Source organism: Polypterus senegalus, chromosome 18 (assembly GCF_016835505.1).
Source record: "Polypterus senegalus isolate Bchr_013 chromosome 18, ASM1683550v1, whole genome shotgun sequence".
NCBI classification, from domain to species: Eukaryota; Metazoa; Chordata; class Cladistia; order Polypteriformes; family Polypteridae; genus Polypterus; species Polypterus senegalus.
The window spans coordinates 88,348,976-88,370,337 of record NC_053171.1 but is presented as its reverse complement, the minus strand read 5'-3'; the positions used below and the strand labels follow the sequence as shown (position 1 = coordinate 88,370,337).

Sequence of the window (21,362 nt, the reverse complement as noted above, 5' to 3'; positions counted from 1 at the left end):
ATTTCTATTCACTTGCATTCCGCGACCTTCAGTAATACTGATGGTTTCCTCATTGGGATTATAACACATTACTTCTATTTATTATGTATTTTATTTATGTTCTTATATTTTATTTATATTTATGTTATTTGTTTGTTTTCTTTTATTCTATTATTGTAAAGCACTTTGGCCACAGCATTCCTATGTTGTTTTAAATGTGCTATATTAATATTTTGACATTAATATAAAATATTTTTGGGGGGAAATTTTAAGAATAAGACCATCAGTGTTGATCAAATATGGAGTACAGCCAAATCAAACAAAACTAGCTACTGTGCTTTATTTCAAGATGCAAAATTGTTTAATAGTATTGATAATTTGATAAATGAATACAAGTCGAATTTTATTCTTTAATTATGACTGCACTGTGTGTGTTAAATGAATTTTAAGATATTTGCACATTTGTGTCTTTATTTACTTTATAAATTTATTTTGTCTGTAAAATCATTAACACTTTAATGTTCAAGATTTAAAATAAAATTCTCTCATCTTTTCTTCTTTCTAACTGTCCCTTCTCAATTAGATGCGCTAAAACTACAAAATGCTGCTCAGTTCTAGTACCAGTAACTTTGTAATTGCTGAAATACAAAAACAAACCACTTCAAATTAAAAGGCATCTTCGATATAGGTGTCTAGTAAAAACAAACTATTTTTATTAAATAAAAGTACTGTAACATAATTAGATTAACATTCCTACATATTTAAGCAAAGGGTTGAAGGACAATTGAGCTTATTACAGCTGTTAAAGTTTGATAGTTAATTTTATCATTCTAAAAATTCCAAAACATTCAACAAGCTGGGTTGCCGGAGACTGGTTTGGTGGAAATGATGACTCGTCAGTCTTTTATTTTTGATATGATGGTTCGGCTGTGACCTTAGAATGAAAATTGTATCTTTCAAAAATATTTATTATAATTATAAACAGGAAGAAAAGACAAATATCTCTGCAGCACACAAAAAACACTGACAGAAGGATAAATGTATTCTTTATCAAACATAATAATTATTCAATTTTCTTGTTTCCCTTGTGTCTGTATCATAACCGTGGGAATAGTTTGCATTGAAATGTTATATTTATTATATATATTTATGTAGTTCTAAAAACTTGATATGGGTAAGCCAATCTGTTCATTCTAGTATAATCTGATCATGCATATACAAGTAAAATTGAACACTGAAAACGGTACACTTTTAAAAGAAAAAACAGCATACAGTGATTAAGTATTAATACAAGTATTTATAAATAATAGCTGATTACTGTATCTCTGTAAACTCTGGGTTCATTTACTCACATGCAGTGTTCGTATTTCATCATCCTTTCTTCGTGACTTGTCAAGTAAATCTGTTAAAATATAATATGTGTAAAATTATATATACATTATAGACACTAGAAATCTACTGAAAAACATAGTCTTACACAGCCAAGTACAAGGACAAAGGTCCATTCTTTCTAATACTCTTTTCTTGATCCTTTTATTTGGTAAATCTGTCTTCAAAGTACTTGACTTTTAAGAAAATGCAGTTTAAAGCAGTTAGACAGGTATCAATAGGTTGCATATACTGAAAAGTATAGTTTTCAAAACTAAAACAAAAGTGGGCATGCAATGTAGCATGGCAGTGAACCCCAGATACACTAGGATGGGCTTGTCATGAAAGGCAGCACTTCTGGGGTTTTCATGCATAATATCATCTTTATGCTGAAGGGAGGATCTATGATATAACAAAAACAATACAAGTTAATTCAGTCTGGCATCAGCAATTCAAACTGGAAGTTCACAAATGAGAGGTATATTTAACACCTAGCACACTGGCCCTTTGATATAACTAGGACATTATTATTTGGATAATATTAGAAAATCATTAACAGAATTATACAAATGTGATAAATAATAAAAACATCCCTTTATGGTACTAGTGTACAATGGTCCAGATTTCATGGAATTTAGTTAGAAAGCTGCCACAACATCAAATATAAAAACAATTTAGCATCTGTAGGATGAAACTTAATGGGCCATTCGGAGAAGAGATTCATCTTCAGCTAATCTATGGAACATGTCTGGGTCAAAATGATCTAGCATCCTTGTGCACTGAAGAATATATATTGTTTTATATAATTAACAGATATGCAGGTGTTAACCAGGTGAGGAACTGGAAAGGAAAAAAATAAATGATAAATTATACATTTTGTCAAACTTTACTACCTTTAAACATGTTTCGTTTAGTATGGTAACTATCGCTATTATTGGAAAGCTTATTTGAATACAATATTCTTGGTTATTCCTTCTGGTGCAAAAACCCTCAAACTGCAATAAATAACTCCAGAGGCAATACGATCCCACCTGTGGCGACTGTAGAGTATGTCATGAAAAAAAATGAAACCAAAAGTTAAATGTAATGGGTGGGGACTGAACCCAAATTTCTTGGTCTATGGCAAGTGTTGCCAGTCATTGTACGATAATTACAACCTGTGTAGTGTGGTTTCCCTGTCAATACATCACAGCGTAATAGTTCAAGTCACTTGCTATTTTGAACCTGTAGATTTCTTCTCTGGCTATTATTTGCAAATATTACTGCAGGTTTAAATGTGGGGTGGGGAGAGATATCATATAAATATAAACATTAATGGGGAGGAAAGTATGCAATACACAGTATCAATTTTGAATTATACTTTTTACATTTTCTTCCTCTGTCTGTCTACAATAATAACTATACTTTATATACAAACCTTTGTAACTAAGCCTTTAAAATTATTTTAAGTAAAGATGAACGTTGGTTAGTTAAATGTTGGAGCTTTAACTTATGTACTGTATTATGATCTGCTGTTTAGATAGTTTATAGCTTTGGCTTTCTGACATTTGCCTTTGCTTCAATCAGTTTAATGGATAGTGCTGGAGTTGAAACAAAATGCATGTGAAATGCAGCCAGAAGATTTCATTTTTAAACATATATTCTTTATCTGGTGACCTAACATACAGTGTTTACATAGGCACTAAATAGATTCAGTAGAGTATGATACATAGATATCCTGGTATTCAATTAATGCAATTCTTTCAACAAATCATAATACATTCATAATACTACAAAAGACTATAGAATAAATCATACAAATGGAGGGATTTGACTTCTGATCTTGTAATTGTGTGAACTGCAGTGTAATTACAATGGATTATTGTTTTCTCAAGCAGCACAGATCTTTTCAAAATTGCTGACAACTTTATAACTGATATAAGTGCTTTCATCAGATTATTAATTGGACAAAATAAGTTAGCACCATGTACAACCCCAATTCCAATGAAGTTGGGACATTGTGTAAAACGTAAATAAAAACAGAATACAATGATTTGCAAATCCTTTTCAACCTATATTCAATTGAATACACTACAAAGACAATATATCGCATGTTCAAAGTGATAAACGTTATTGTTGTTTTGCAAACCTTCACTCATTTTGAATTTGATGCCTGCAACACGTTCCAAAAAAGCTGGGACAGGGGCATGTTTACCACTGCGTTATATCGCCTTTCCTTTTAACAACACACAATAAGCGTTTGGGAACTGAGAACACTAATTGTTGAAGCTGTGTAGGTGGAATTCTTTCCCATTCTTGCTTGATGTACAACTTCAGTTGCTCAACAGTCCGGGGTCTCCGTTGGCGTATTTAACACTTCATAAAGCACCACACATTTTCAATGGGAGACAGGTCTGGATTGCAGGCAGGCCAGTCTAGTACCCGCACTCTTTTACTACGAAGCCACGCTGTTGTAACACATGCAGAATGTGGATTCGCAATGTTCTGCTGAAATAAACAGGGACGTCCCTGAAAAAGACATCATCACTTGGATGGCAGCATATGTTGCTCCAAAACCTGTATCTACCTTTCAGCATTAATGGTGCCTTCACAGATGTGCAAGTTACCCATGCCATGGGCACTAACATACCCCTATACCATCACAGATGCTGGCTTTTGAACTTTGTGCTGATAACAATCCGGATAGTCCTTTTTCTCTTTGGCCCGGAGGACACAACGTCCATGATTTCCAAAAACAATTTGAAATGTGGACTCGTCAGACCACAGCACACTTTTCCACTTTGCGTCAGTCCATCTCAGATGTGCTCGGGCCCAGAGAAGCCAGGGGCGTTTCTGGGTGTTGTCGATATATGGCTTTCGCTTTGCATGGTAGAGTTTTAACTTGCACTTGTAGATGTAACGATGAACGGTGTTAACTGACAATGGTTTTCTGAAGTATTCCTGAGCCCACGTGGTAATATCCTTTACAGAATGATGTCGGTTTTTAATGCAGTGCTGCCTGAGGGATCGAAGGTCACGGGCACCCAGTGTTGGTATTCGGCCTTCCCACTTACGTGCAGAGATTTCTCCAGATTCTCTGAATCTTTTGATGATATTATGGACAGTAGATGATGAAATCCCTAGATTCCTTGCAATTGTACGTTGAGAAACGTTCTTAAATTGCTGGACTATTTGCCCACGTAGTTGTTCACAAAGTGGTTAACCTCACCCCATCCTTGCTTGTGAATGACTGAGCCTTTTGGGGATGCTCCTTTTATACCCAATCATAACAAACACCTGTTTCCAAATAACCTGTTCACCTGTGGAATGTTCACAACAGGTGTTTTTTGAACATTCCTCAACTCTCCCAGTCTTTTGCTGTCCCAGCTTTTTTGGAACGTGTTGCAAGCATCAAATTCAAAATGAGTGAAGATTTGCAAAACAACAATAAAGTTTATCAGTTTGAACATTCGATATCTTGTCTTCATGGTGTATTCAATAGAATATAGGTTGAAAAGGATTTGCAAATCATTGTATTCTGTTTTTATTTACGTTTTACACAACGTCCCAACTTCACTGGAATTGGGGTTGTATTTGAAATGAACAAGTCACAAGCTAACTAGAACTTTTCTTGCTGCTGCTTTACTCATAACAGACTGCAGGCTCAAGTAGTTCTCTCTAAAGTTGGACTGCATGTTTAGGCCAGTTCATAACTTCGAAGTATGCCAGTTTCATGGTAAACAAAATTGTCTATTCTCATGTTAATAAAAAAAGAACATAAGGTGATTTTTAAAAGCAAATTACATTTTAAAAAGTAGCTCAAAACTAGAAAAAAAACAATAAAGGAGGCACTTTAACTAGTTTTTAAATAGCAAAATGTGGGAATTTAAAGACAATAGAATCAGAAGCTTGAAAAAGAATTAATTCATTTCCAATAGTTAACATTGTTTTTGTTTATTAAGTACTATGAAAAATATTGAAACTCCTTTTAAATATCTGAGATCTGTCTTCTAATTATTCCAAATACTCATTGAACATTGTGGCCACTACTTTCTGTAGACTCTGATGATACGATTATGCTCTGCAACAAGTGCTTAACAATAAAAACTTTAAGTGAAAATTAAAAACAGGAGTGAAAACAGGACATTAACATGTAATATATTTGTGCTCTTTTCAGCAGTGAAGATTTGAACTTAAAAAGAAACTAACAACCCTTTGTAAAATGTAAACCTGCAACTTGTTGATAGAATACAGTAAGGCTACTGACTATGGAGAAATATAATCAATTACAGTTGAACTGCTATGTGAGGCACATTATAGATTGACTATCCTAATAATATTTACTGGGGCCACTTTATAGATTAATAACTCATACACACAGTAGCTGACAGTATTTTGTTGAAGATTAAAACAGAAACATTTGGAACTTGTAATAACAAACAATTCACTAAGAACATTTGACACAATAATAACTTTCATAAACTGGAAATCTTCTTGCCTAAGTACTTAAAGATAACTTTGAAAATATGTGTACACCCTGTTCTCAAATGGGTTGAGCATTTATTTTGGAATTAAATAAAGGCTTGTATGTACCCACAGCCTGCATTATGCCCTAAAAATCCACTTGTGCCATTTGTCTGTTAAATGATAAAATACAAAATTGCTCTGAGATGATGTGTCATACATTCAATGAAGTGGAAAAGGAAACAAGAAAGTTAGAATTTTACTTCTGACAGACTCATCCATCAAAATGCCTGGAAGGCAGAAAACAGCTCCAATGTTTGATTTTGAAAGTGCCAGCCAGCAATAATGCGAACACTGAAGAAAGCCTGCAGCACAATTCATATTTGTTTATTCCAAATTTTCATTGAACATATTTTCTTAATAAAATAATGGAATATGCAGAGAATAAAATAACCAATGAAAATTTGTAGTACAATTAAATGAGAAACAGCATTAGCTAACAATTCCAAACCATTTAGAAATTCCGACAACAGTCAGTGTTTTAGCAATGTGCTTTTAACTGTTAATGATCTAAAGCTCACTGAATTGTAAATAAGCAGAGTCTTGTTTTGAAGCTGTGTTATTTAATTCCATATTAAAATAATGAATAAAGAATTTGACAGATATGATAAAACCATACAATACACATTTTTTCACAATCACTTACTAAGAAATAACAATAATAATTTTATTTATGAAAGCACCTTTCCCATGGTCAAGGCATTTAAGCTAAAAGTCCATGCAGATCAATGCAATCATGGCTATCAACACTACAAGTGATATAGGTTACCCAGGGTCTGTCTTTGTGGCAGGATGCACACATATGGAACTAATTCATGGCAGAACTTAATTATGTAGCTACATAAAGTGTATACCTTTGATGGAATTGCTCAAGTAATTTTCTATAGAACAGGGGACTTGGAGAATAGGGGACTTGGAAAACCAAGTTCATTTGGAAGGTAAAATGCCAATGGGAGACCAGATAAGGCAGTGGTAAGCATTTATTTGTGCATGAGAAGAACTGATTAATAAACTCATGCATTTCAATGAAGATTCAACTTTTGTGAAAAATCTCCTTGAGGAATAATTATTCAAAAGGTCAACAAAACTGATCCTCTGGAACAGGGAGACAGATGGACAGAGATATCACGGTAGCTGCTTTTCACATTATATATGAACACATCTAAAAAGCGAATCTATATATATTGGATACAAATGCAAGCAAAAAAAAATATATATATAGTGTTTCATTGTTTATTGAATAAAACATTTCTTGAATAAGGTAGCACTGTGTAGTAGACATTAATTGTTCTGCCTCAGTTACAGGTATTTTAAGTTCAATTATTAACAAAGCCACATCCATTATCACCTCTAAGCTTCATGATGCTCCAACAATGATGGACGGATTAAAAGGCAGAAGTCTACGTGACCATCATCATCATCAAGCCCTACCGTGAGAATCCTAAATCCAAAGAGGACTGTTTCATTTATGTTAGGTAGAATGCCCAGAGGGGACTGGGCGGTCTCATGGTCTGGAATCCCTACAGATTTTATTTTTTCTCCAGCCGTCTGGAGTTTTTTTGTTTTTTCTGTCCCCCCTGGCCATTGGACCTTACTCTTATTTGATGTTAATAAATGTTGATTTTTTTGTTTTATAATTGTCTTTCATTTTTCTATTCTTTAATATGTAAAGCACTTTGAGCTACTGTTTGTATGAAAATGTGCTATATAAATAAATGTTGTTGTTGTCTACATTTATGGATCCGAACATCTAAAAGACTCGTGTTTTAGGTCAACTACTATTAATAACAATACTGCCGCAATAGGTTCCAGCTTAAAAATACATGCACTGGACTAATCTATTTAAGAAAATGGATGGCTGACTCTTTATTCAGCAGAAATATAATAATTGCAGTGTGCAAATATAACTAAAGATTTCTGTTATGTACATAGCGGTAACTCCTTTATCATTTATGATAGTAAACAAACATAATTGAACTTGTTAACAATCAGTTAATGCCTTCTGCTTTGAGGAGTTTTTTATCCTTACACAAAGAAACCTTGTCACAATATTTTTATTATGCTAAAATTTACAGTTTAACATGAATTAACCCTTAACCCATTATTTGAAACATTTTCTGTCAACCGTAAGATAACTGACATGTTAAACAACGTATTTTCTCATCAACTCTTAATCAAAGGAGTTAAACCCATCCTCTGAAATATTTTGGTATGACTTTAAATTCAGTTTCCTGTAAAATGACAAGTTGTCCATCCTTAAATCTTATAACACTATCATTCATCTATTGTGATTGATGTAAAAGTTATATAGTCTAAAGTTCAACCCTGTGATAACAATACTTTATTTGTATATATTCACAATTTATATCATAAGCAACTGGGGAACCAGGTGAAAGACAGACATGAATTTTACCAAAACTATTTTCTCAAATAAATGTGTCAAGTCTTAACAGGTGGTGAAAGGTACATAATAAAAGACTAATAAAGTTACCTTAATATTACAATAACAGCTCTACAGCTTAACATAAAACCAGCTTGACTCTACACAATTCTAAAAAATGTGTTTCAAAAGATACTAGCTGTACTGGCACAGTTTGTAAAAAATACTTTATGCGTTCTGAGAAAGGGTAGAACAAGTAGTTTGAGAATGTTTAAAGAGAGACAACTGCCAGAGAGCATTTGCATTCACCAAAAGAAGAAAGATACATTTGTGTTTTATATCTTTCTGTCATAGTTACACTACTGGGAAAATTGTTAAATGAGCTTTAATAGAATGATTACATATATTGAATTAAAATATATGAGCCTCATGAAACTAAGCTGTGGGATGAATGAATGTCTTAGGCATTTTGGAGGCAATGCAATATTTTACAACACGATTAGTATGCCTGTTTTTGTAATATTAAGATAAACAAGTCAATACTTAAAAATATGACATACTGCATAACTGTACACTTTTGGAAAAAGCATAAATATACGATTACATGGTAGTATACTAAACTGAAACCTTTACTCTAAAATAAAATATCCTTAGAAATGTGAGGTGAAGAAATACCTAAGTTCCACTACGTTATCTATAACAATTCATACATACCAAAAACAATAAACAGGTTATACTAGCTGTAAACAGTAATGAAGGTAGTTCTAACCATAATAAACTGGTAAACTGTTTGTTTCCTTTCATCTTGTGGCTTTCTTTAAGTTACTAGTAACACTCTATACAGGGGTAACACGCATTGTTACTTAAATTGGCTCAAACTGTTAACATTCCTTCAAAAGACACATGCGCATAGGATTAAACCAGCATCACTATTTAACTAACTATAACACCTCATATCTGTTCTGAAATGCAGGCCTATTCCACTTAATAATTTTTGTTTTTCACATGTTAGGCTTTAGCATTTAATGTTCAATAAAAAATGTATACTGTGGATACAGCATAATATTCGAAAACCAAAATCTGAAATGCCAGAATGTAAATTAAATAATGGTTTTGATTATTAGTTCTCTGCAGTGGGCTGGCACCCTGCCCAGGGTTTGTTTCCTTCCTTGTGCCCTGTGTTGGTTTGGATTGGCTCCAGCAGACCCCTGTGACCCTGCAGTTAATATATAGCGGGCGGGATGATGGATGGATGGATAGATTATTGGTTCTATCAAAAATTTCAGAATGCATAACACATTCTGGACTTATAGAAAATGGTAGTAAGAAAAACTGAACAAGTCTGATAAGGTTTAAAAATGGTAAACAGCATCCATTTAATTTGTATCTAATATACCACGTTTAAAGAGTGCACATACAGTAATCAGAGCATCCCGCTTTTATTCAATACGTAAATTTATACATTTTTTAGTTGCTGCCTTATGCTGACTGACAATTGTCAATCTCATGCAGCAGTGGTATTAATCATGCCCCTCTATTAAAGCAGGCATTCAAAGACCTGTGCAAATAATTGGACTAAACTAAAATCAGTGACATGCCTGTGGAATTACCTTGTGAGAGGTTTATAGGTTAATTATTGTCATGTGTACATTTCATGTGAAATTCTTATATTTTGTATATATAATTACAATTAACTAATAACATTATAAACAACAGTATTCATTCTGCATGGAAAATTGTGCAGGACTCAACCTACATGATTTTATTGACATATGCTGGACTATATGGTTAGAACCTTTCAAACTTGAACTCCAACATAGGGTACAGTCTAAAGGTCAAAAAGAAAAAATACATAAAAATAACGGATATTAAATTTGTACTAGTATAAATGGCAGCACATCTTCTGATAGAGTGAATCTGGAATTCTGAAAAGAACACCAAGTTTTCCGTCAGCAAGTATTGCACATTACTTAAACCTGCCATACTGAAAACACTCATAAAAGCACACATAGAAGACACAATCTAAAACTAAGCATACAATAGAATTGAGTTTAAAAATAAGGACACAGAAATTATGAAACAGCCAGTGCAATGTATGATAATCCATCCATTATCCAACCCATTACATCCTAACTACAGGGTCATGGGGGTCTGCTGGAGCCAATCCCACCCAACACAGGGTGCTAGGCAGGAAACAAACCCCAGGCACCAGCCCACTGCAGGGCACACACACACATACACACACCAAGCACACACTAGGGCCAATTTAGAATCGCCAATCCACCTAACCTGCATGTCTTTGGACTGTGTGAGGAAACCGGAGCACCCGAAGGAAACCTACACAGACACGGGGAGAACATGCAAAATCCACGCAGGGAGGACCCGGGAAGCGAACCCGGGTCATCTAACTGTGTGGCAGCAGCGCTACCCACTGTGCCACCGTGTTGCCCACATATGATAATAATTGACATTTTAAATAAAACCCAACTTTTCTAACCAGATTGTTTTCATTTTAAACCAAAATAGCCAGCCAAAACAATACTTGTGAAAATCAATATTACATAGACAAGGATCTCATGAAATAAAACCTCGCAAACATGTACAATAAGAAATTAAAAGTACCAGAGTGAAAATTATGCAGTAAAAAGGGCTTAGGACTGAATCAATACAATATACAATGCCAAGTGTTTCAATAAAACTAATACTACTGCCACTCTCACTGCAAATCTATTATATATTTGTATATTTTAAAAACACTACATTTCATATTAAGTTTATTTAAAGACACAACACTGAAAATGTGAAGAATGTAGAAGATTGTACACTTATTCAAAATAATGGGACAGGTGCTAAACCGGAACTGCCCATTGCCCTAGTACTCCCTACTCAAAATCTTTTCCAGGTACAAGAGAAGTACCCAGAATTCAGCTTCTCAGAACTGATTTAAGTTTAACAGAAATGTTAATAGGAACGAGACAACATTACAGTGCCAGCTGTGTACTCAGTAAACAACTAGGTTATTTTAAAGGACAACTAAAGTTAATTTGGATTTGAGTCTGCTCCATGCACTCGCCACTATTTGTAAGCTAGCCAATATGTCTGAAACAAATCTATAGTATTTAAAACATGTGTATTAACTAATGAAGTTCTTTAAAATGAATTATGCTTTAATGTGTACTAATTATTTAAAAAATTCAAGGTATAGAGTGTTCAATAGTATTAAAATAAGTACAGTAATTGAATAAGCAGTTTGAATAAGTAATTCAAATTAGATTAAAAAATGTAAGGCAACGATAAATGGCACTGCATTCCACCTAGCATTGAATATTGCAATAAAAGAAGTTATTTATAGACAAACATTAATAAGTACAAAAGAATGAATTTAAAAAACACGATAATGATTGTGCAATACTGTTAAAAAAAATACTACATTTATAACATTTATTAGTATTCATTTTCAGAAGTTTCCATCTTAACATTCTTTCAGTGGAGAAGTTATACAATGTATAACAAATTTAGGTTCAAAATAATTGACAGAACAAACGGAAAGAAAGAAAGAAAAGTATAATTGGCATAGTGAGATATTAGCTAATTATTACACAAATGTAGATTAATCAGTCTTATTTTATATAGCTCCTTTAACACCCTGCAACATCACATGGCCTGTTACAAAGCAACCACAATAAAATACTCTGCAGCTGGTAAATTAATGGGTAGAATTTATTTTTAAAACAACTATATTACAGGTAAAATCAATAATGCAATGTTGGAAGACACTATAGAGAATAAAAACTTACCTTACAACAAGAATGGAGAATAATGTAAAATTAAAAAATGGAAGTTAGTTGTCAAAACAAAGCAAAGACATTTTTAATATAGTTAAGTGCAGGGGAATAAAATTTTTTAGAATTAAATCTGAAAGAATTATGTAAATCAGAAAATCTTGGTTTAAATATAATACCCTACAGTGACAGGGTCCTGGAAAGGAAGACCCAAAAAACTAAATTTACATTTGCCAAGTGTTGTGCACCAATGATTACAAACAGAAAAGAAGGCTTATACAAAGTAAGGAACATAGATGGATATTTCAAAATGCTAATTGAAAGTTTTGACAGTTAATAAGGCTTTAGAACGAAATTCTTTATCTGACAGGATGTCACTGTAGTTTATCTACATAAGTTGTAATCTCTATGATGCATCTGGTTTGAGTTAGCACTAGTGGTTCTTTTTTAAAGACAAGAAGTGGCAATGAATTTTAACAAATGACATGGACATGGTAAGGTAAGGAGAGACTGGAGATATTTAGTAAGTGATAAGATAAAATTCTTAATAGCTGTTAAAAGATGGAAGTGAAAATATAAGCTACTTTATAATAACAATAATGAAGAACTATATATATATATATATATCTCCTCTTTAATAAAACGCCTGTGTGTGTCCAGGTGTCCATGTGTGTCTGCCTTTTGGTGAAGTGCGCTTGCGCGAGACTCGGTGCGACACGCACGACTGGCATCGTGGACGCACACGCACTGGAAGCTGAGCACACAGTGAATGGCGTAGCCGCACATGATAAGCAAATATCCTCTTTAATAAAACCCCTGTGTGAGTCCAGGTGTCCGTGTGTGTGTCTTTTGGTGAAGTGCGCAAGCGCGAGGCTCGGTGCGACACGCACGACTGGCATCGTGGACGCACACGCACTGGAAACTGAGCACACAGGGAATGGCGTAGCCGCGGCCGCACATGTTAAGCAAATAAAGGACAGCATTGCTGGGGAGAGTGCTGATTGGGTAGTCACGGCCGCGCACATAAAATCCATTGCTGGGGAGACGCCACACATACTGCCCCGTGCATGTTTACTAACTAACTATCTACTAACAACATGCCACCCAAAAAAAAGGACACGTCAAGTAGGACAAAAGACACAGACACTCAAATTGTATATAAGCAACATCTCCTGGAAGAACGGTCAGCTCAGTAAGTAAACATCAACAAAAGAAAGGCTGAAAGACAAAGAAAAATACGAGCAAATAGATCGATTGTAAAAAAGAAAATGAGCGTCAGAATATTCCCCATATTGATTTGGCTCTATCCTCTACTAATTTACCCTTTACCATAAGAAGGCGATAATTTCCAATTACATTAGCCGTTCCAATAACAATTAATAAAGCTCAAGGACAAACCTTAGAAAAAGTTGCCATTTACTTGCCAAAACCAGTATTCAGCCACGGTCAGTTATATGTTGCATTATCAAGAGTTAGAAGTTTTACAGATGTTGTTGTCAACGTTGTAGATGGTCCTGAACAAGAGTGTTTACAAAAAATGTTGTCTATAATGAAATTTTATTGAAAAATTTCCTAAGGTAATAAAATAAAAACATTTTCCTAAATATTTTCTTCAGATATTGTGTATTACAGACTGTTATAAAGTTTTACACTAAGGCAATATTAATTATACTTACTGTATTGTCATATACGTTTCTATTTTATTTTTAATATTATTTTACTTTAGGCTTCTTGCAAAAATATTTTTAACAAACAATTAAGACAACAAACAGAATGAGGTCAAGGTCCCTTGCCTTTTAATATAGACTGTTCCTAATAATGTTTATGCAATACTGTTCTAGCACCCGTTATTGTAACAGGCTTCATGTCTAGTATGTATATACACACACACACATACATACATACAAACATACTAGCAAAATACCCGTGGTTCGCAGCGGCAAAGTACTGCCTTAAAATTTTTATTAAGAAATAAATTAAACCTTTTTAAACTGAGAGAAAATATAACAATAATTATTTGTTAAGGATCTCTTTGTATACCACATTGTCAGTTCGGCCCTCCGGTTTCAATATGGCCAAGCTTTGCGCTGAGCTTACTCTTGAGCATGCAACGTACAGTTGGCCATGTGAACAGTAATCTTGTTTCAAATCTCACAGCTTGGATTGTTGCTGTCATAATCAGTTTGTTTCAATTACGACAGTATTTGTAGGACTTGTGTTGAAGTGACATTCAGCATCTGTCAAGCGTTGTAAGCATACAACCGGTTTCATTGATAACTTCGCATCCAGCATTTGAGAGTTTAAACATTCATAAACATCAAAGTGTCCACTATTGAAATCGTCACCTGTCAATCTAAGGTGTTTCAGAGGCATTGACGGCTGTCGAAAAGCGTAAAATATTTGGCAATTTCAGTACACTTGAAAGCGACAACCGAACAATTCAATGGCAGCCATCAACTCACATGCAGAACCATAGGTGAAGGGCTTAAGCATTTCACTCTTCTAGTGCTCCTGTGTAGTATAATTATCTCCTGTACGGTCATCAGTCCACACCTTGAACCTGTCCCAGTCATTCAATACATAAGACACAATGTTCCTCCGTTTATCAAGAGTGAGCCTGATATGGCCGTGCAATATGTAACAAAGAGAATGGAAAAGGCAGGTGCCATCTCAGGGCATGGAAACCACTCGGTAAGTGACAGTTCTTTGATCGATGGTGATCACCTCGACAGACATGTTAATGGGGGTACGGTTGGAACAATAAAGGAAATGTGTACATGAACAATGTAAAGTAAGTCTGAAATACCTACACAATAACTTTAATAATAATAAATAAACACTAAAACAGAGGAGAAGCCGTGGAATAAATAAAAAGGCTGTAGTTATCAGCAGGGAAACATGAATCCCGTGGCGAAGCAAGGAAGGGAATAAAGAGACCAGAGCGACGGACTGCCTTATATAGGCAGACAGCCAACAATGTGGGAGGCGTTGGGATGGGGGACCCAACGCCGCCTTACACGGTGAACGAGCTGCAGGCTATGGACATATATATGTACGCAAGAAGGATTCAGTTAGCGATAGGAACCTGCGTACCAAATTTCTTGAAGATGGGCGCATAAGTAACAAAGACCGTTGGAAAGTTCAATATGGCGACCAACAGTGGTGCCATACCACAGAAATAAGTACATACATTGGTTTCGGTTAGCGCAGGGAAGCCACCTACGAAATTTCATGAAGATGGGGCCATAAATAAGAAAGTTCAACATGGCGGACGTTGTCGACTGTTATGACCGTTATTACGCGTAGAATTTCTAAATGAAACCTACTTAACTTTTGTAAGTAAGCTGTAAGGAATGAGCCTGCCAAATTCCAGCCTTCTACCTAAACGGGAAGTTGGAGAATTAGTGACGTTGGAAAGTTCAATATGGCGGCCGACAGTGGCATCATACCACCGAAATAAGTACGTACATCGGTTTCGGTTAGCGCAGGGAAGCCGCCTACCAAATTTCGTGAAGATGGGGCCATAAATAAGAAAGTTCAAAATGGCGGAAGTTGTCAACCGTTATGACTGTTACGTATAGAATTTTTAAATGAACCAGTCAGTCAGTCAGTGAGGGCTTTGCCTTTTATTAGTATACAATAGATATATATAGGCCCAATAAAAAAAGTGTTCCTTTAATTTTTGTGAGCAGTGTATCTATATAGATATATATATATAGATATATATATATATAGATATATCTATATCTATATAGATATATATATATATATAGATATATCTATATATCTATCTATATATCTATATATATATATATATATATAGATATATATATATATATATAGATATATATAGATATATATATATATAGATATATATAGATATAGAGATATAGATATAGATATATAGATATATACACTGCTCACAAAAATTAAAGGAACACTTTAAAGAAACACATTAGATACATCAGATCTCAATATGAAGTTGGATATCTATACAAATAACGACAGGGCAAAGTCTTAGGAACAAAAGGATGCCAAGTCTTTTAATGGAAATAAAAGTTTTCTGCCTACAGAGGGCTCAATTGTGTAGACACCCTAAAATCAGAGTGAAATGAATATGTGGCAGGCTAGGCATTAGGAGGAAACCAGGACCTACTGCACCAGCGTAGGGTCTGACAGTGGGTTCAAGGATTTCATCTCGATACCTTATGGCAGTCAGAGCACCATTTCCTACGCAGTAGATGTTTGTGCGTCCCTCCATGGATAGACGCCAGTGGCGGACTTGCCAATTCTGGTGTTCTTGAGCAAATGCCAGTCGAGCTCCACGGTGCTGGGCAGTGAGCACAGGGCCCACTACAGGACGTCGGGCCCTCAGGCCATCTTCATGAAGTCTGTTCCTGATTGTTTGGGTAGAGACATTCACACCAGTGGCCCTCTGGAGGTCATTCTGTAGGGCATGAGCAGTGCTCAGCCTGTTCAGCCTTGCACAAAGGTGCAGGTATCGGTCCTGCTGATGGGTTGAGGACCTTCTACGGCCCTGTCCAGCTCTCCGAGAATAACAGCCAGTCTCCTGAAATCTCCTCCATGTTCTGGAGATTGTGCTGGGAGACACATTAAACCTTCTTGCTGCAGCACGTGTGGATGTGCCATCCTGGAGAAGTTGGACAACCTGTGCAACTTTTGTAGGGTTAAGGAATCGCCTCATACTGCCAGTAGAGATAATTACTCAAGCCAAAACTAGCACGAGTGGAAAACCAGCCAAAAAAGATCAAGAGGGAGAAACTTGAAATGACCTCCACATGTAAAACCAGTCCTGTTTTGAGGGGTTTCTAATTGTTGCCACTTTAGTGCACCTGTCGTTAAGTCCATGAACACCAATACAGCTGAAAGTGATTAACAATGACCTCAGCTGCTTAACCAACTAGAAAATTATCAGACAGGTTTAATTGATTTCATGCCAGGCCCAATAAAAAATTGTTCCTTTAATTTTTGTGAGCAGTGTATATATCTATCTATCTATCTATCTATCTATATATATATATATATATATCTATCTATATCTATCTATATATATATATATATATATATATATATATGCACACATATATAGAATGGTTTAATAGGTGGAGGCCACTGACATTTTTCCCTTCTCATCGTTTGATTGTTTTTTCAGTAGTTTTGCATTTGGCTACAGTCAGTGTCACTACTGGTAGCATGAGGCGATACCTGGACCCTACAGAGGTAGCACAGGTAGTCCAACTTATCCTGGATGGCACATCAATACGTGCCTCCTATTGCCAGAAGGTTTGCTGTGTCTCCCAGCACAGTCTCAAAGGAATGGAGGGGATTCCAGGAGACAGACAGGCAGTTACTCTAGGAGAGCTGGACAGGGCTGTAGAAGGTCCTTAACCCATCAGCAGAACCCACAGGTATCTGCTCCTTTGGGCAAGGAGGAGCAGGATGAGCACTTCCAGAGCCCTACAAAATGACCTCCAACAGGAAGACCACTGATGTAAATGTCTCTAACCAAACAATCAGAAACAGACTTCATGAGGGTGGCCTGAGGGCCCAACATCCTCTAGTGGGCCCTGTGCTAACTGTCCGGCACCATGGAGCTTGATTGGCATTTGCCATAGAATACCAGAATTGGCATGTCCATCACTGGTGCCCTGTGCTTTTTACAGATGACAGTAGGTTCACCCTGATCACATGTGACAGATGTGAAAGGGTCTAGAGAAGCCGTGGAGAACGTTATGCTGCCTGTAACATCATTCAGCATTACTGGTTTGGTGGTGGGTCAGTGATGGTCTGGGGAGGCATATCCATGGAGGGACGCAACAGACCTCTACAGGCTAGACAACAGCGCCCTGACTGCCATTAGGTATCGAGATGAAATCCTTGGACCCATTGTCAGACCCTTTTCTGGTGCAGTGGGTCCTGGGTTCCTTCTGGTGCACGACAATGCCTGGCCTCATGTGGCAAGAGTGTGCAGGCAGTTCCTGAAGGATGAAGGAATTGATACCATTGACTGGCCTCCACGTTCGCCTGATCTAAATCCAATAGAACACCTCTGGGACATTATCTTTTGGTCCATCCGACGCTGCCAGGTTGCACCTCAAACGTCCAGGAGCTCAGTTGTCAGGCATGCATAGAAGCACGTGGGGGCCATACAAACTACCGAGTATGACTTTGAGTTGCTACAATGAAATGTCCTCAAAATGGTTAGCCTGCCACATCATTTTTTCCCTTTGATTTTCAGGGTGTCTTTGAATTCAGCCCCATGTAGGCTGATAAATTTTAATTTCCATCAAACAATGTTGCATCCTTTTATTCCTAACGCATTACCCAGTCCATAGCAGTATAGATATTCAGCAGGATTATTTTTCCAATTGAAATCTGATGTATTTTGAAAATGTCCCTCTAATTTATTTGAGCTGTTTATTTATTTATATATAAAGGCATATCAAGGTATGCAGGCTCGCCATGTAATGCATGCTTGATGCAGGGAACATTTAAAACAGGCCACCAACCTGGCCTTGTGCTCTTTTTTCTGTCTTCTCTCCTCCAGAACTTACCTGATGAGGGAGGCTATCAGTTTCAAAACTGAAGAAGGGAGTTCTTCAAGACAACTGATAACATCAGTGTTTGATTGCCGTGTTTGTGTGTACCGAAGTGGCAACTCTCATTTGAATAAATGCTGAGACTATTTCTGTTTCCACTACAATGCAGCTGATTTTTTTGGAAACCTGGATTCATCTCCTTCTCTCTTGTGCAAGTTGGTGACCCACATATCACAACTGGTACCAGAAGTATTCTGCAAGCCCATTCCGGGTATATAGATGAAGTGATCATTTTCAGTAATGATTGGCAGTAGCAGCTCAACCGCCTACAAGCAGTGCTTGACAGTCTGTGGCTGAGTTGGCAGCCAAATCTAAGAAGTGTAAATTGGGTATGTCAATAACGCATTATTTGGGGTATTCTATGGGGAACAGTTTGATTAGACCTTGGTTGAACAATGTGGTTGAGGTGCTTGCGTATCCACATCCAGAAATGCAGAAACAGGTTCGTGCCTCCCTCTGACTCGCTAGTTATTACAAAATGTTCATTCCAAATTTAGCACATACAGCAGCCCCTATCACTGCAGCATTGACTGGGCCAATGACTGTGAAAGGTCCTTCTCTTACATTATAGGCCACTTTGTCCTCGTTTCTAGTTCTACAAAATCTGGACTTTTATAAGGAGTTCATTCTACAGATAGATGTGATTGCATTTGGTCTGGGGGCTGTGCTCTCAAGAGTTTTGATAGGGAAGAACATCCCATTATGCTTCCCACGGAGCATAATTACTCAATCATTGAGAAAGAATGTTTGGCAATCAAGTGGGTGGTGGAGGCACTCCTCTACTACTTGTGGGGTATACGGTTTACCCTGTTAACTAACCACGCCCCACTCCAGTTGATCTACAGGCAGAAGCATACAGATTCCCAGCTCACTTAACTGTAAAGCATTTGCAAGATCACACTAAATTGTCCCTTCAACATTCAAGACATCCAAGAAATTTTAGCCAAACATTGATTAAAAAAAAATCATTTAACTATGGCAAAAAAGAAAAGAATATCAGAATTACCATGTAAACTTGTATTTACTGCAAATTTGCAATCATATGTATTTAACACAGCAGAAAATGCAAGTGTTTCTTGGCATGAAAGAATATCAGAACAAGATCAGGATACTGAATATTAGGTACTGACTTTAATGCTTTGATAATGTCGGCTTATTTTTTCTTGCTAGCTGATATGATTAATTTATTTACATAGCATTCTCAAACTCACTTAATCTATTCAGGGTCAAGGCAGGCCACAGTCTATGCATGAAGCAGGAACCAGTCTTGAAAATCAATGGACTACAGGGCCTACTAAAGCTTACACTCATGGACAAGGCCAATTTAAAAATGCCGAAATAAATAAATAAATAAACATATAAATAAAATCTTACTGTAAGATTTTTTTTGCAATGAGAAAGCTATTTTAATAAGGAGCCAGCACTAATCCCTGTACCAACCAATATATTATTTAGTTTAACTTCATATGATTCTATTGTTTAATATTTGTGGTAAACTTTCATTTTGGAAATTACTTCCTTAAATAAGTTGTTCTTTGAAGAGCTCCTGTGAACTAAGCCCCATCAAAAAACTATCAGGTCTCCAGGTTTTCCTCCTGGAAGTCAGGATTCTAGAAATAGAATAATCAAAACTCTTAAGGGAATGTAAAACAGCATTCAGCGATATGGTTATATTAAAAAAAAAAAAAAAAAAGAAAGGAGTTTCCATTTATCCATATATACATTTTTTTAATTTACCTAATTCAATTTATCGTATATTTACCTTGGTAGTATGAACCAGTCCTGAATTAAGCATCACTCCATCCCAGGACCAATAAATAATATTTAAAGTTTCAAAGGGGAATTAGAAATAAAACATGCACCAATGACAGTATCAGGATATAAACCTGCACATTTGAATGCATATAATTAAGAATTCACACAGGTTATTCATTTATCTGATTTACCTAACAGTGTTTTCGTGTTACTTTAAAAAAAATAAAATAAAATTAGACAATACTTTCTCACAGGAAATATTTTTGTTATGCTGTGAGTTTCATAATTTAGATGTATCTTTAACCAGAAAATTTCAATGAGCCACTAAACCTAAACTATTTTCAGCTTAAATAGTTTGCTTGTGACTTCCCTCTCTCATGCCACTGAACATAACCTTTTTACAAGATATTATTATATTTAATTTATTTATATTTACATATATATATATATATACATATATATATATATACACACACATATATATATACATATATATACATATATATATATATATATATATATATATATATATATATATATATATATATATATATATATATATATAAACACACAAATATATATATATACAGTAATCCTCGTTATAAACACACACTTTGACTTTCGCTTTGTTTCGTTTCTCTATCATGGATTTTATATGAAAGCATAACTAAATATGTAATGCGGATTTTTTGCTGCTTCACGGGTTCTGCGGACAATGTGTCTTTTTACTTCCTGTACATGCTTCCTCAGTGGGTGTGCCCAGTTGATTTCATACAAGGGACGCTATTGTACACACACACACACACATTATATATATATATATATATATATAAATATATATATATATATATATATATATATATATATATATATATATATATATAATATATATATATATATATATATATATATATATATATATATATATATATATATATATATATATATATATATATATATATATATATATATATA

At 35.4% G+C, this 21,362-nt stretch overlaps 1 protein-coding gene across 2 annotated transcripts in view; it reads right to left on the bottom strand.

The window, feature by feature from the left end:
• The window catches only part of LOC120518755 (centrosomal protein of 128 kDa-like), a 190,187-nt gene that overhangs the window by 50,252 nt on the left and 118,573 nt on the right, over positions 1 to 21,362 (bottom strand). For both annotated transcript variants that reach the window (XM_039741707.1, XM_039741706.1), the window contains one exon: positions 1,332 to 1,381. In XM_039741707.1, the coding sequence (XP_039597641.1) occupies positions 1,332 to 1,381 (50 nt within the window). The remainder of the gene's footprint in view (positions 1 to 1,331; positions 1,382 to 21,362) is intronic.